Source organism: Scyliorhinus canicula, chromosome 4 (genome assembly GCF_902713615.1).
Source record: "Scyliorhinus canicula chromosome 4, sScyCan1.1, whole genome shotgun sequence".
Classification (NCBI taxonomy): domain Eukaryota; kingdom Metazoa; phylum Chordata; class Chondrichthyes; order Carcharhiniformes; family Scyliorhinidae; genus Scyliorhinus; species Scyliorhinus canicula.
In genome coordinates, this window is record NC_052149.1 from 125500008 (window position 1) to 125515848 (window position 15841).

Consider the following 15841-nt stretch of genomic DNA (forward strand, 5'->3'; position numbering starts at 1 on the left):
AGTCTTCTAGTGCTGCACCCGTTGCCCTGGAACCCTCCCCACACTCTGATGTACATTTGCCATCATTTAAATTGCAGCAATGTTGTATCAGTCTACTTCCCTTTAAGAAGGACAGTTTGCCTTAAGAAGAGCAGGCAGTTGTACCATTTGCTCTCTGAGCAATGCTGTTAGACCCCTCTGCTGAACGCAGCTGTAGGTAACAGGGTAAAGATGTCTGGGGTATGGTGCCCACATGACCAAACACAAGAATCGGCCACACCAAATTTGTGCGAATAGTAGCAGCAGGAGGAGGCCATTTGGCCCTTTGAACCTGCTCTACTATTCAGTCAGATAATGGCTAACCCACTGTTGCTACCACAATGTGTCTTTCACCCGTATGCGGTGGACAAATAACTGCAAATCTACTTTGTTTAAATTAAACAGTATTTATTCACACTCATACAAAATTATAGTTTAACAATCACACCATCAAGGTAAGTTATTCTGCAGAGTACTACAAGCAAGTTCATACGAGACCTTAACTTCAGAGTGACTTGCAAGTACCAGACAGATATTGGCTTTTATAAAAGTAAATTACTGCGGATGCTTGAATCTGAAACCAAAAGAGAAAATGCGGGAAAATATCAAAAGATCTGGCAGCATATGTAGAGAGGGAAAAGAGCTCACATATTGAATCCAAGTGACCCTTTGTCAAAGCTAAAAGGCATAGAAAATGGGAGATATTTATACTGTGGGGTGAGGGAATGAAAGATGGCTCTTCGCTACAGAAACCAAGGGGAAAGAGTGTTAATAGCTACAGAAACCAAGGGGAAAGAGTGTTAATAGCTACAGAAACCAAGGGGAAAGAGTGTTAATAGCTACAGAAACCAAGGGGAAAGAGTGTTAATAGCTACAGAAACCAAGGGGAAAGAGTGTTAATAGCTACAGAAACCAAGGGGAAAGAGTGTTAATAGCTACAGAAAGCAAGGGGAAAGAGTGTTAATAGCTACAGAAAGCAAGGGGAAAGAGTGTTAATAGCTACAGAAACCAAGGGGAAAGAGTGTTAATAGCTACAGAAACCAAGGGGAAAGAGTGTTAATAGCTACAGAAACCAAGGGGAAAGAGTGTTAATAGCTACAGAAACCAAGGGGAAAGAGTGTTAATAGCTACAGAAACCAAGGGGAAAGAGTGTTAATAGCTACAGAAACCAAGGGGAGAGTGTTAATAGCTACAGAAACCAAGGGGAAAGAGTGCTGATGGCAGTCCCCAGAGAGAACAAAAGGTGTGAAAGGCCCAACAGCCGAGAAAGTAAAATCAGAGGGTGAGCTGTGACAGATGTAGGTGGGGGGAGGGGGAAGCAAAGGGGAGAAAAGGAGAGGGGGGACAAGATAGGGGGAAATATATATATAAAGAAAGACAAGAAAGAATTCATAGAATTTACAGTGCAGAAGGAGGCCATTTGGCCCATCGAGTCTGCACCGGCCCTTACAAAGAGCACCCTACTGAAGCCCAAGTATCTACCCTATCCCCGTAACCCAGCAACCCCCACTTAACATTTTTTGGATACTAAGGACAATTTATCATGGCCAATCCACCTAACCCGAACATCTTTGGGCTGTTGGAGGAAACCGAAGCACCCAGATGAAACTAACGCAGAGACGGGAAGAACATGCAGACTCCGCACAGTGACCCAGCGGGGAATCGAACCTGGGACCCTGTGTAGCCACCTGAGTTGGCCACTTCCCCACACAAAATGGAGAAACACAAAGACAGCGGGGAAAATTGGACAATACTAGAGAAACAAGCAGTTTTGCAGAGTTCCTGTGTATTCTGCCTGCAAAGAAAGCAGACAGCACCGAAACCAGCAGTTTGCATATTAATGGGCGATCCCCGGAAACAATGGATACAACGATTAGCTACATTTGGGACATTCTATAGCAGGTCAGACTTCTCGGCACCAACGGGAGTCTGAAACAAAGGAGACAAACAAGCCAGGGAGAACCGCCCAGTGATCGAGAAACGGCCCCAGTATCGGAGAATTCAAACCAATCGATTGGTATGGGATCCAATCGATTGGAAGTAAGCTCGGGGTCCGCCCAAAAGGGCGCGACGCCCCTGGGACCTATAAAAGACAGGTCCCAAGTTCAGTTCACTCTCTTAGCTGGCCCTCCCAGCAGAACACCTTAGCAGCTCTCGAAGAACTTGACCGTAAGAAGGAGAGGCCTGGCCGATTGCTGCACCACCAAGTAAGTGTCATACAATGCACGCTACGAGATAGACACTCCCTTAGTCCATACCAGCTGGAAGCCTGCAGACTCAGGATCGAGCAAGACGCCATTGTTTCCTGACCCAGCGGGTTCCCTTATCCAGATAAGTATTGGCCTGTTAGTGGTAGGAATAGTTTAGTCTTTTAGTATTATATGCATGAGTAGCGAATAACTGTGTATTAATAAACGTGTCTTGTTTTGAACCTTACTAATTGGTGTATTGAGTCATTGATCTGAACTTGAACTTGAACCTCGTGGCGGTATCATAAGGATACCTGGCGACTCTAGAGCTAAGGAATAAAACAGAGCCAATTGAGTGTAAAGCACACTCACCAGAACGAGCAACACCTGGAACTGTGCTAACCACTGTGCTACCGTGCTGGTAAAAGACTGTTAAAATGAAATGGAATGGAAACAAAGGGTAGACCTTTGGGGTAGACCTCGATGAATGAAATATGAGCATTTATAACTCTCTTGGGTAAAGAATTCCAGAGATGTACAACCCTTTGAGTGAAAGAAATTCTCTCCGCTTTGATCCAAAATAATCAACCCCTTGGGCGGGATTCTCTAATCCCGCGGCTGAGTGTCCACGCAGTCGTGAACGCCATCGCGTTTTACGTCGGCGTGAACAGGCCGCTGCCAGGAGTAATTCTGACCCCTACAGGGGGCAAGCATGGCATTGCAGCGGTTCACGCCACTCCAGCTGCTGATCCCAGCTTGAACTGTGCACCGCGGGATCTGCGCATGTGCAGTGGCACCGGCGCCAACGCGCGCATGCGTGATGTTGTTCGTTGTGCTCTTTCTCTAATTGGCTCTGTCTATGGCGGTTAATATGGTCGCCTTCCTTATTTCTAATTACGTTAGCTCAAGAGTCGCCAGGTATCTTTCGATACTGCCACAAGGTTCAAAACCGAATACTGATCAAAGACTCGATACACCAGTTAGTAAGTTCGAAATCAATGCTCATTTATTTACATACACAGTCAATTATACTCATGCACAAACTCTACTCACTAAACTATCACTACTACTAAAGCCTATACTTAGCTTCGGGCGCCCACTCGGTCGGAGGAACAATGGCCATTGTCCGGTTCTGAGGCTGCTGGGGTCGAACTGGTATGGAATAGTAGCTAGGAGCGTCTATCTCGTAGCGTGCGTTGACTTTGAACTTACTTGTTCTGGTGCAGCTGCTAGGCAGGCCTCTCCTCGCTGAGAGCCAAGGCCAATAGAGCAAGTCTCTCTTCGGGGCTTCTTCTTATACCCAAAGGGGCTTCGCGCGCTTTTGGGCGGACCTTGAACTTGGTCCCAATTAATTGGACCGTATCCTGATCATTGGTATCGATTTCCTCCAATAAAGGGGTGGCTGCCCTGATTGCTGGGAGTGTCCTAGGTGGCCGTTGGCCTGCTTTGTTCGAGTCTCCTCTGGCATCGGGATGTCTGCTTTGGTATCGTTTGCCTAAATGTTTCTCTTTTGTCCCCGAAGATGGCTCATTAGTATGCTAATGATTTTGCAGTGTCGGTCTTGTCTGGGAGCTGCAAACTCCAATCAACAGACAGACCTTGCACCTGCTTGCTTTTTCAGCATTGTCCATTTTTCCCTTCATTCTCTGCAAGTGTCCATTTTGTAATCGGGACGTGGCCACCCCAGGTAGCTACAGCGATGGCCTCCTTCAACGCGCCGGCCCCGACGCAACATGGCGCAGGAGTACAGGGGCCGGCACGTAGGAAAAGAGGCCAGGGGACAGAGAGACCGGTCCACCAATTGGTGGGCCCCGATCACGGGCCAGGCCCACCCACCCCGGGGTCGGAGCACCCCTTTCCCCCGACAGGCTGCCACCCGACCCTTCCACGCAGAGTTCCTGCCGGCTGCGAGCAGGTGTGGACGGCGCCGGCGGGATTCAGCCTTTTAACTACGGCCGCTCGGCCCATCCCAGCCTGAGAATCGGTGGGGCAGCCGCGTAGAGCGGCCCGCGACCAGCGCCGTGCCAACCACACCGGTGTCAATGGTGCCGATTCTCCAGCATGGCCCGGTCGTGGGGATTCTCCGGCCCGGCCCCGGGATAAGAAAATCCTGCTCACTTTCTGACATAAATGTCTATACTTACCACAATTGTAAAATTGTATAGAATTGTAATGTATCTTCAAATCCCTTTATAATAAAGTGAATGTTCCATTAGCTTTCATAATTGCTTGCTGTCCCTGCATATTAACATTTTGTGATTTGTGTATGTCTGAACACCAACATTTTCCAAGTGCCTCACTGTTAAAAAGTACCCTGCTTCTCACTCTCTGTACCAAAGTAGATAACTTCGATTGTCCCAAATTATATTCCACCTGTGCACTCATTCAACCTGCCTACATATGTGTGTGTGTATAGATATATATATATATATATATGTGTGTATGTACATGCTGCTCACTTTAGTTAAAATGGACACGGGCACATCGTGAATCACGGGCCCTGTGCCAAAAACCAGGGTACAAACAATTTTTCATCCCCTATCAGTGGAACCCTGTAAATGCTACAATTAACTTTCCAGTAATTAGTATTTGTTATGTTCTTGATGTAGCATAAGCTGCTTCCTTGATGTGCACTCTGACAAAGGAAGGTTCAGACTTGGAGATAGCTTTAACACATTTATTAAACTGTTAATGATTCTCCTACTTGGATTCGACTCTCCTGTTAATCCTGCTATAGCTACTCAGACTGACGAACCAGTCTGCTACAATCCACGTGGTGGGTGTGATGTGTTTCAAATCAACCCTGTGTACTCACTGAGAGTCTCCACTGGAAAGAGGAAGATCATGTGTGCTGTGTCCTTTTATATGGGTTGGTGTAATGCCCCCCTGTGGTAGGTCACCTCTGTGTGTGTCGTGAATGCCCATTGGTCGTGTCCTATCTTACTAGCCTATTGGTTGAATGCCTGTGTGTCATGTCTCTGGTGCTCCCTCTAGTCTACGTGTATTTACATGAACCCTTTGTGTATTTACAATGATGCATATCACCACAATTTGTACACACAATATTCAACTGGAACATGTTCTGCTTCTAAAGAACCCAAAACTCATTTTTAAAAATTTGGCATTTTATGGGCTGGAGTTTCCGTTTGCGGGACCTTGCCAGCAAAGCTCATATCCTATGAACAAACTAAAAAAGCAAGAGATGCGATTGGTTGCCCCTCAAACTTGGGTCAACTAGCGTTATGGACAAAACTCTCAAATTATTGTACAGCAATCTCCTTTATTGTACCTTACCAAGTTACCCCTAAAGTATTAAAACTACACAGAGCATCAAAACTCTGTACTACAAAGGTATCAAAACTCACGGCCTGGACCTAAATAACTTTGGCCTGGACCTAAATACCACAAGTTAAGAAGCGAGGTGATTAGGCCCCCTCTTGCTGGACCCCGATGTCCTCTCTGGGTCCCAGACCCAGGGCATGGCTCCTCACGACAGTTATTCGCTACAGAAGTCTCTTTGTCTCTCCTTTTTATAGAGATCATACTCATGCTACCAGTCACATTCTCACAGGACAGCCCTAATCAATCAATATCCTTGATTCACGAATGATCAAAGAGCCGTGATTCACTCAAGGATTTGGATTTGGTTTATTGTCACGTGTCCCGAGGTACAGGAAGAAGTATTCTGCGTACAGTCCAGACAGATCATTTCTTACATGAAAAAACATAGGACATACATAAATACACAATGTAATTACATAGGCACAGACATTTGGTGAAGCATCCAGGAGTGCAGTACTACTCAGTAGAGAAGATGTGTGGAGAGATTGGTTCAGTTCATAAGAGGGTCATTTAGAAGTCTGGCAACAGCGGGGAAGAAGCTATTTTTGAACCTGTTAGTTCGTCTTCTCAAACTTTTGTATCTCATGCCTGTTGGAAGAAGAACAACCTGAATGGGAGGAGTCTTTGATTATGCTGCCCGCTTTCCCAAGGCAGCGGCAGGTGTAGACAGAGTCAATGGATGGGAGGCGGGTTCACGTGATGGACTGGGCTGTGTTCACAATTCTCTTTAGTTTCTTACGGTCTTGGCCGAACAGTTGCCATATCAGGCTGTGATGCAGCCAGGTAGGATGCTTTCTATGGTGCATCTGTAAAAATTGGTAAGAGTCAATGTGGATATGCCAAATTTCCTTAGTTTCCTGGGGAATTATAGGCGTTATTGTGCTTTTTTGGTCATAGCGTCGACAGCGGTGGACCAGGCAAGATTGTTGGTGATGTGCACACCTAGGAATTTGAAGCTGTCAACCATCTCCACCTCGGCACCATTGATGCAGTCAGGGGTGTGTACGACACTTCGCTTCCCGAAGTCAAGGGGCTGGTTTAGCACACTGGGCTAAATCACTAGCTTTTAAAGCAGACCAAGCAGGCCAGCAGCACGGTTCGATTCCCGTACCAGCCTCCCTGGACAGGCGCCGGAATGTGGCGACTAGGGGCTTTTCACAATAACTTCATTGAAGCCTACTCGTGACAATAAGCGATTTTCATTTCATTTCATTTCAATGACCAGCTCCTTTGCTTTGCTGATGTTGAGGGATAGACTATTGTTGTTATACAACTCCACTAGGTTCTCTATCTCCCTCCTATGCTCTGACTCTCGTTCAAGATCTGACCTACTACGGTCGTGTCATCGGCAAACTTGAAGATTGAGTTGGGTCGTATTTCTCTCAGGAAAATTCTCACACGGGCCTGTGCTTAATTACTGTCTGTCCAAGGCATAGCAACAGCAATTGTCCAATCAGTCCTGTGCTCACTCCCTCACTGCACACCCTGTTCTTCACTGCAGACCCCTGCTGTTTATGTTGCTTATGCTGATATTGAGTTCACCTTTCTAACATCCAGGCTTCACTGGTGTCTTCACTTTGCTGATGACTTTATGAATATCATTCAGGCTACAGATTAAAGAGGATTGAAAAAGAAACAACCATGAGGATTTGTTAGAAGGTCGGTGGAGATTTGTTGGAAGGTTGTTAGGGATTTGTTTAAGGTCCATGAGGATTTGTTGGAAAGTCCGTGGGGATTTGCTCAATGATTTTGAGGATTGGGGTGAAGTATTGGAGACTATTCATTGAAGAAATTAGATACTCAAGTTAGGATCCAGGATAAAGTAGATTGGAGAAAAACAAATGGCTTGATTAAAAACGAATACATTGTTATTCGAATACATTTGGGGCCTCACGGTAGCATGGTGGTTAGCATCAATGCTTCACAGCTCCAGGGTCCCAGGTTCGATTCCCGGCTGGGTCACTGTCTGTGTGGAGTCTGCACGTCCTCCCCGTGTGTGCGTGGGTTTCCTCCGGGTGCTCCGGTTTCCTCCCACAGTCCAAAGATGTGCGGGTTAGGTGGATTGGCCATGCTAAATTGCCCGTAGTGTAAGGTTAATGGGGGGATTGTTGGGTTACGGGTATACGGGTTACGTGGGTTTAAGTGGGGTGATCATTGTTCGGCACAACATCGAGGGCCGAAGGGCCTGTTCTGTGCTGTACTGTTCTATGTTCTATGTTAATGTGAACTGAAAGATCACTTGGATGTCTAGAAGATCATGGTAGATGTTCTGAAGCCAGTCTACCCATTACCATGCAATTATTATTTTGTTTTTTCTTCTGACTAGAAAAGAAATTGAACCTCAACAAGAAGAGCATGACAGAACAAGAAAGGAAAGATTGGTTGAAGCTCTCGATAGAACAGAACTTGGAGGACAGCTTCGAGATCTCTGTGAGTCTAAGAATCCTGATCTCTCTCAAGTCGAAAGAGTAATCAAAGCCTTGGAGAATTTTGACCCCGATACGTTTGGCATAGCTTTGTGTCATGCCGCATCGAAAGGTCATGAAGGTGTGGCCAAGTTGCTTTTGAATAATAAAGCAGACGTGAACTATCAGAGGTCATATCATGGTTGGACGCCGCTCCTTAATGCTGTTCAAGGAGAGTATGAAAACATTGTTGACTTACTGTTGCAACATGGGGCCTGTCCAAGGCTTAGGAAGAAAAATGGAGCAACACCTTTCATTGTTGCTGCCATAACTGGCAATGTGAATCTCCTCAAAACGTTTCTAAAACTGGGTGCAGATGTCAACGAGATAGAGGCCAATGGTTTTACTGCCTTTATGGAAGCAGCACAGTACGGTAATGAGGACGCTGTACGCTTCCTCTTCCAGCAGAATGCTGACGTGAACATGCACAGGGAGGTACCTGATGCCAAAAAGAAGGTGGGCAAAGGTGGAAAGACTGCCCTGATTGATGCCGCGGTGAATGGCCATGAGGACATTGTTGCAATCTTGTTGGGTGAAATGCGTGCAGATGTTAATGCACTTGATAACCTTGGCAAAACAGCATTACTCCACGCCTTGGAGAAAGACAACCAGGCAATTGTGCAGATTCTGTTAGAACATGGAGCTAATGTTAACACAATAGACAAAAATGAAAACACACCCCTCAATATTGCATTGACCAGAAACACCTTGCAAATCCCTGTGCTGGAACAGCTGATGCAACGTACACACAATCTAAATGTTCGAGATAACGATGGGAAAACACCATTGATCCTTGCAGTGGAAAAGAAGATTGCAACGGCAGTTAAACTACTGCTAGAGGATCAAAGAGTTGAAATCGATGCGCAAGATAATTCGGGGCGGACAGCCTTACTAGCAGCAGTCGAAAATAAAGACACGTCATTGACAGAAGCTTTGTGTGAGAAAGGAGCTGATGCCTCCTGTGGGGACCGGAAAGGGAATACACCGTTAATGATAGCCAAAAGGAACTATGACAGTAAAACAGGAAAGATGCTGAATAAATACGGGGCAGAGATAACATCCAACAGAAGATCTCCTTCAAGATGGAAGGAGCATAGTACGCGCTGGCATGAGGCTCTGAGAAAACTGCAGGAAGTGCATCGTGCCCCCACGGGGAAACTGAAACTATCCAGAATACCGGATTTTAAGATCACAGAAGGCAACACGATGGAAGTGTACCTTGGTTTCTATAACAATGAGATTGAAGTTGCAGTGAAATGTCACAGGAAGGACAGCAAAGAAGCCAAAAATGAAATGGATTGCCTCAGAGACCATACCATCTATGACAGCAGTCTGTTTGTTAACCTCGTGCATTGGGAAAGTGACGAGTATTGTGATTATTTATGCCTGGATCTCCACGAGTATAATCTTGAGGAATGTGTGACCAATTGTCCTGAGGAAATTCGGAAGGGGGCCCCGAAAATAATGAAGCAGTTGGTCGAAGCCCTTCAGATTTTGCATGGAGTTCAATTTGCTCACCGGGATTTGCATCCAACAAATATCCTCAGAGGTAATTCCTCATCCATTTTCATATATTTTGGGTGGTAACAGATTCTGAGTTTCTCCCCCCATTGCTTTTTCTTTTTGTTTCAACCAATCACTTCAAATCCATGCCCTTCATTCTCAACTCTTCCACAAGGGAGAACGGCTTCCCCCCTATCTTCTCTGTACAAAATCCTCATGATTTTGAATGCAGGAGTGATGATACTTCCAAAGGATGTCATTGACATTCACTTTCAGACAACTTGAGCGGATGAGTGGAATTTATTTCTTTAGTATGTCGGTGAGATCAAGGCACAGTGTTGGGGAAAAGTCGGGGAAAAAAAATACTGTGCTCCCAGCTCGTTCAGTCCCTCGCCCTGGAATCCCTGATGGGGCTCTGTTTTTTAAAAAAATCAAGTCGTAAAATTACTCCATTCGATGGCATTAACTTTCTTCAGCACAGCAGTTGCCCCAAGATGGGCTATGGACCGTAGCCTTTTGTTAAATGTGGTTTACCCTGCCGTAACTCAAGTCACATCATTAATCTGCATCACCACAATGAAAGGGTGCTCAGTCTGCATTTATTTGGTTCAATTCTCAATTGATACCAGCCAGAATTCTCCGGATGATCCCTGGCAGCGGGATTCTCCGGTCCCGCCGGCAACGCATTCCCGCCCACAGGTTTCCCAGCGGCATGAGGTGGCTTCTATAGGAATTCTTTTTTAAAAATAAATTTAGAGTACCCGTTTATTTTTTTCCAATTAAGGGGCAATTAAGCGTGGCCAATCCACCGAGCCCGCACATCTTTGGGTTGTGGGGGTGAAACCCACGCAGACACGGGGAGAATGTGCAAACCTCAATGGGAATTCGCATTGACAATCGGCAGACAGAGAATTCCGCCGCCAGCGAGCGGCGCACAGCCTCCTGCTGCCCCGAAACAGGCAGGCCGGAGGATACCGCCCATCAAATAACAAACAACCAAACCTGTCCCCCTCAGTGCTTCTGCCTTTACACCACCCGAAATGCTGCAAACAATCTCTAGAGCAGAAGGAATTGTGACTCACAAGAAGAAGTGAACTTAATGATATGTGTTTCAGGGCCGGGATTCTCCCCTACCCGGCGGGGCGGGGAGTCCCGGCGGGATGGAGTGGCGTCAACCACTCCGACATCGGGCCGCCCCAAAGGTGCGGATTTCTCCGCACCTTTAGGGGCTAAGCCCTCACATTGAGGGGCAAGGCCCGTGCTGGAGTGGTTACCACTCCGCCGGTTGGTGTGAACGGCCTTTGGCGCCGGAGGGACTTCGCTGGCCTGCGGAAAGTCCGCGCATGCGCGGGAGCATCAGCTGCTGCTGACCTCATCCCCGCGCATGGGCAGGGGAGGGGGTCACTTCCGCGCTGGCCATTGCGTAGAGTATGGCCAACGCGGGAGGAAAAGAGTGCCACCACGACACAGGTCCGCCCGCAGATCGGTGGGCCCCAATCGTAGGCCAGGCCACCGTGAGGGCACCCCCCCCCCCCCCACCAGGCCAGATCGCCCCGCGCGCCCCTCTCCCCCCCCCCCCCCCCCCCCCCCACCAGGACCCCGGAGCTCGCCTGCGCTGCCAGTCCCGCTGGTAAGTGAGGTGGTTTGATTCATGCCGGTGGGACTGGCATGGCAGCGGCGGGACCTCGGCCCATCGCGGGCCGGAGAATCGCCGGGTGAGGGGGCCCCGCCAGGGCCGTCGCGACTCAATGGGCGCCGGGGCCACCCGCCTGTAGCCGGTCCCACCGGCGTAAATCAGAGTAGGTCCCTTACCGGCGGGACCTGGCGGCGAGGACGGGCTCCGGGGTTCCTGGGGGGTCGTGGGGGGATCTTGCCCCGGAGGTGCCCCCACGGTGGCCTGGCCCGCGGTCGAGGCTCACCGATCCGCGGGCGGGCCTGTGCCATGGGGCCACTCTATTCCTTCCGCATCGGCCGTTGTGGTCCTCCACGATGGCCGATGCGGAAGTGAATCCCTGTGTGCATGCACGGGGATGACGCCAGCACGTGCCGGTTGGCGTGGCGACAGGCCCCTATCCCGCCAGCTGGCGTGGCGCCAACCACTCCGTGGCGAGCCTAGCCCCTGAAGGTGTGGAGGATTCCGCACCTTTGGGGCGGCCTGGCGCCGGAGTGGTTCACGCCACTCCGTCCCTCCGGGACCCCCCGCCCTGCTGGGTACGGGAGAATCCCGCCCCATATTCCAGGCCCGAATCACTCGCTGTGTCAAAATGTTTCTTCTCATATAATTTTTGCTTCTTTTGTCAATTATTTTATATGAGTCCCCTCCCGTTCTTGATCCTTCCACCAATGGGAACAGTTTCTCTCTCTCTACTCTGTCCAGATCCCACATGATTTTGAAAACTTCCATCAAATCTCCTTTCAACCCTCTCTTCTCCCAGGAAAACAATCCCAACTTCTCCAATCTACCTTCATCACTGAAGTTCCTCATCTCAGCAACCACTCTTGTGAATCTTTTCTGTACTGTCTCTAATGCATTTACATTCTTTGTGAAGTGTGGTATCCGGAACTTGCCGCAATCCTCCTGTTGAAGCCGAACAAGTGCTTTATACAAGTTAACATAACTTTCCTGAAAGCAAATACTCCGGATGCTGGAAATCTGAAACAAAAACTGAAAATACTGAGAGCAGCTCAGCTGGTCTTACAGCATCTGTGGAGAGGCAAAATAGCGTTAACATTTCGATTCCGATATGACTCTGAAGAAGTCATACAGATTCAAAACGGTAACTCTATTTACTGTCCCCACAGATGCTGTTAGATCTGCTGAGTTTTTCCAGCACTTTTTGTATTGGTTCAAAATGGCCTCCTTGCTTTGTACCTGATGTTCCTGTTAATAAAGTCCAGAATGCTGTATGCTTCATTATCATAGAATTTACAGTGCAGAAGGAGGCCATTCAGCCCATCAAGTCTGCACCGGCTCTTGGAAAGAGCACCCTACTGAAGGTCAACACCTCCACCCTATCCCCATAACCCAGTAACCCCACCCAACACTAAGGGCAATTTTGGACACGAAGGGCAATTTATCATAGCCAATCCACCTAACCTGCACATCTTTGGACTGTGGGAGGAAACCGGAGGAAACCCACGCACACACGGGGAGGATGTGCAGACTCCGCACAGGACAGTGACCCAAGCCGGAATCGAACCTGGGACCTTGGCGCTGTGAAGCAGTTGTGCTATCCACAATGCTACCGTGCTGCTTCTTAAGCTGTCCTGCCACCTACAATGATTGATGCACATTTATATCCAGGTACTTCTGGCTCCTGCGCCCTCTTTAGAATTATGCCCTTTATTTTATATTGTCACTCTGTGTCCATCCTATCAGAATGAATCACTTCACATTGAACTTCGTCTGTCACTTGTCAGCTCATACCACCACCTTGTCTATGTCCTTTTGAAGTTCTAAATTTTGTGTCATCCTTATAAAATCACAGAATCAAATCCCTACAGTGCAGAAAGAGGCCAATCGGCCCATCGAATCTGCACCGACGCTCCGAAAGAGCACCCCACACAGGCCGAATCCCCTGCCCTATCTCTGTAATCCCACCTAGGGGCAATATAACACAGCCAATCTACCTAACCGGCACACCTTTGGACGGTGGGAGGAAACCGGAACACCCGGAGGAAACCCACATGTCTTGAACCTGTACTTAGGTCCAGCTAACGAACATGCCTCAGGAAGAGCAGATGTCCCACCACCGACCACAGGAGAACGCCACGATAAACCTTTCTCCAGTCCCAAGGCACAACCATTCATCGCTACTCCAATTTCAGAGAACCACATCATATTGGAGGGGGCTCAGAAACAGGCCTGTACTCCAAACGAACCTCCTCCCAGCCTATCACCAAATTAGGATTACCGACTATCAATTTCTCCCTCAAGTGTTTAATCAGCTTCTCCTGAAATCCTGAAAAGTGTCTGCTCGGTGCAAGTTGACTTCATCTCATGAAAAAAAACAAAAATCCAGATTTTCTTTGAAAGTAAATGGTTGCATTTAAGATTGGTTTGGACTGTTTTTGTAGTGCGTCTGCTGGTAAATATTGGTTTAATTTTCCACAGATGTTAAAGGAAATTTTCGTCTGGCAGACTTTGATGAGAGTGTGAATTGTGGTAAGAATCCAGCCGTGGCCATATCCTGCAAGGCAGCCTGGGAGGCGTCTGAAATCTTGCAGAAACTGAAACACTCCCCAACAGCAACGTTCGGAGCCGATGAGCTTTTCAAGGCGGATTTACAGGTCCACTCTCCACTTTCTCTTTTTCTCTCTCTGAGGCATCGAGGATAAGGGGTCATCGTCAGCCTTGCAGCTAATGTTGAGAAGAGCAAACAGGATAAATCACATGGTGATGATTAGATCAGATGATGCCTGTGGTAGTCACTACTAGTGGCATATTATATGCATTACGGCACTGCCCGTATATTAAGGGTACAACAGTAAATCCCTGCCTGCTGGCTCCACCCAGCAGGTGGAGTATAAAAGTGTTTGCTCTCCGGTGCTGCAGCCATTCTGGTTCCAGCTCCAGGAGGCACAACACCTTACTCAATAAAGGCTCAATTGTTCCATCATTGTGGTAATTTGTGGTAATTGACGGTCCATCAATACCAAGTTCATGTTTAAAGCTGTTGTGAGGAACAGGATGTTGATTGTTTTGGGCATTTCTTTTTAATCCTCAGTGGAGGGAAGGTTCTGTCGAAGGAGCCTTGGTGAGTTGCTGCAGTGCATCCTGTAGATGTTGCACACTGCTGCCACTGTTCACCGATGGTGGAGGGAGTGAATGTTTAAGGTGGTGGATGGGGTGTCAATCAAGTGGGCTGCTTGGTCCTGGAGGGTGTCGCATTTTTTGACTGTTGCTGGAACCGCGCTCATTTGGGCAAGTGGAGAGTATTCAAACACATTCCGGATGTGGGCATTGAGATCTGAGAGGACACCCTGGGCGGGATTCTCTAATCCCGCGGGAAAGTGTCCACGCCGTCGTAAACGCCGTCGCGTTTTACAACGGCATGAACGGGCCGCTGCCAGGACTAATTCTGGCCCCTACAGGGGGCCAGCATGGTACTGGAGTAGTGCTGACACAACACAACATATATAATAATAGAACTATACATAGCCTCTATCCTTTGTTTACTTTACTTTTATAACAAGTTGCCTTGCTGCTGCAGTGGTGTCTCAGTCATGAGGAGCTTGAGACTGGTATATTTAAATTATTGTTCATCCTTAACTAGTTACAGTATCCAGGTTACAGACATGCATGGTGCTACTGCAATTCGGTTGCTTCCAGAGTGTTCTCTCAGAGTTTATTACCCTGTGACTCTATACATCATACCGCGGGCTGTGCTATTCTCCAGCCCCATGTTAAAGATCGCTCTGCCGACACCTTTACAATTCTATGGCGTGCAGGCACAGTTTCTATTGCCTGAATTCTTTCTAAACATCATCTATAGTGAGTCACAACTTCTGTCCCTCCTCATGGGGCGGGATTCTCCCAGCCCTGAGCCGGGCCGGAGAATCCCCGTGACGGGGCCACGCCGCCCCGATGCCGGCACGTGATTCTCCACAGAGCGGAGAATCAGCGCCAAGGCGCAGCGCCGGTCGCGGGCCGCTCTATGGAGCTGTCCCGCCGATTCTCGATTCTCCAGCTGCCGATTCCGGCGCGATCCGCGCATGCGCAATGGTGCCAACGTGTGCATGCGCAGTGGCCTCCTTCAACGCGCCTGCCCAGATGCAACATGGCGCAGGGCTACTGGGGCCGGCGTGTAGGAAAGGAGGCCCCCAGCGAGAGAGGCCGGCCCGCTGATTGGTGTGTCCTGATCACGGGCCAGGCCACATCGGAGGCTCCCCCCCCTCCCCTCCCCACAGGCTGCCACCTGACCCTTCAACGCCGAGATCCCGCTGGCCCTGAGCAGGTTAGAACGACGCTGGCGGGACTCGGGATTTTTTCTGATGGCCGCTCTAACCATCCGGGCCGAGAATCAGCGGGGGGGGGGGGGGGGGGGGGGGCGTAGAGCGGCCCGCGCCCGGCGCTGCGCCTTGGCGCTGATTCTCCGCTCTGTGGAGAATCACGTGCCGGCATCGGGGCGGCGTGGCCCCGTCACGGGGATTCTCCGGCCCGGCTCAGGGCTGGGAGAATCCCGCCCCATGATGAGGGACAGAAGATGTGACTCACTATGGATGATGTTTAGAAACAATTCAGGCAATAGAAACTGTGCCTGCACGCCATAGAATTGTAAAGGTGTCGGCAGAGCGATCTTTAACATGGGGCTGGAGAATAGC

General features: G+C 48.7%; 1 protein-coding gene across 1 annotated transcript in view; it reads left to right on the plus strand.

The window, feature by feature from the left end:
- The first annotated feature begins 3066 nt into the window (after window positions 1-3066).
- Window positions 3067-15841, plus strand: part of LOC119964241 (2-5A-dependent ribonuclease-like) — a 38561-nt gene continuing 25786 nt past the window's right edge. The window contains exons 1-3 of the mRNA XM_038793523.1: window positions 3067-3125; window positions 7876-9563; window positions 13632-13807. Coding sequence (XP_038649451.1) covers window positions 3067-3125; window positions 7876-9563; window positions 13632-13807 — 1923 coding nt within the window. The remainder of the gene's footprint in view (window positions 3126-7875; window positions 9564-13631; window positions 13808-15841) is intronic.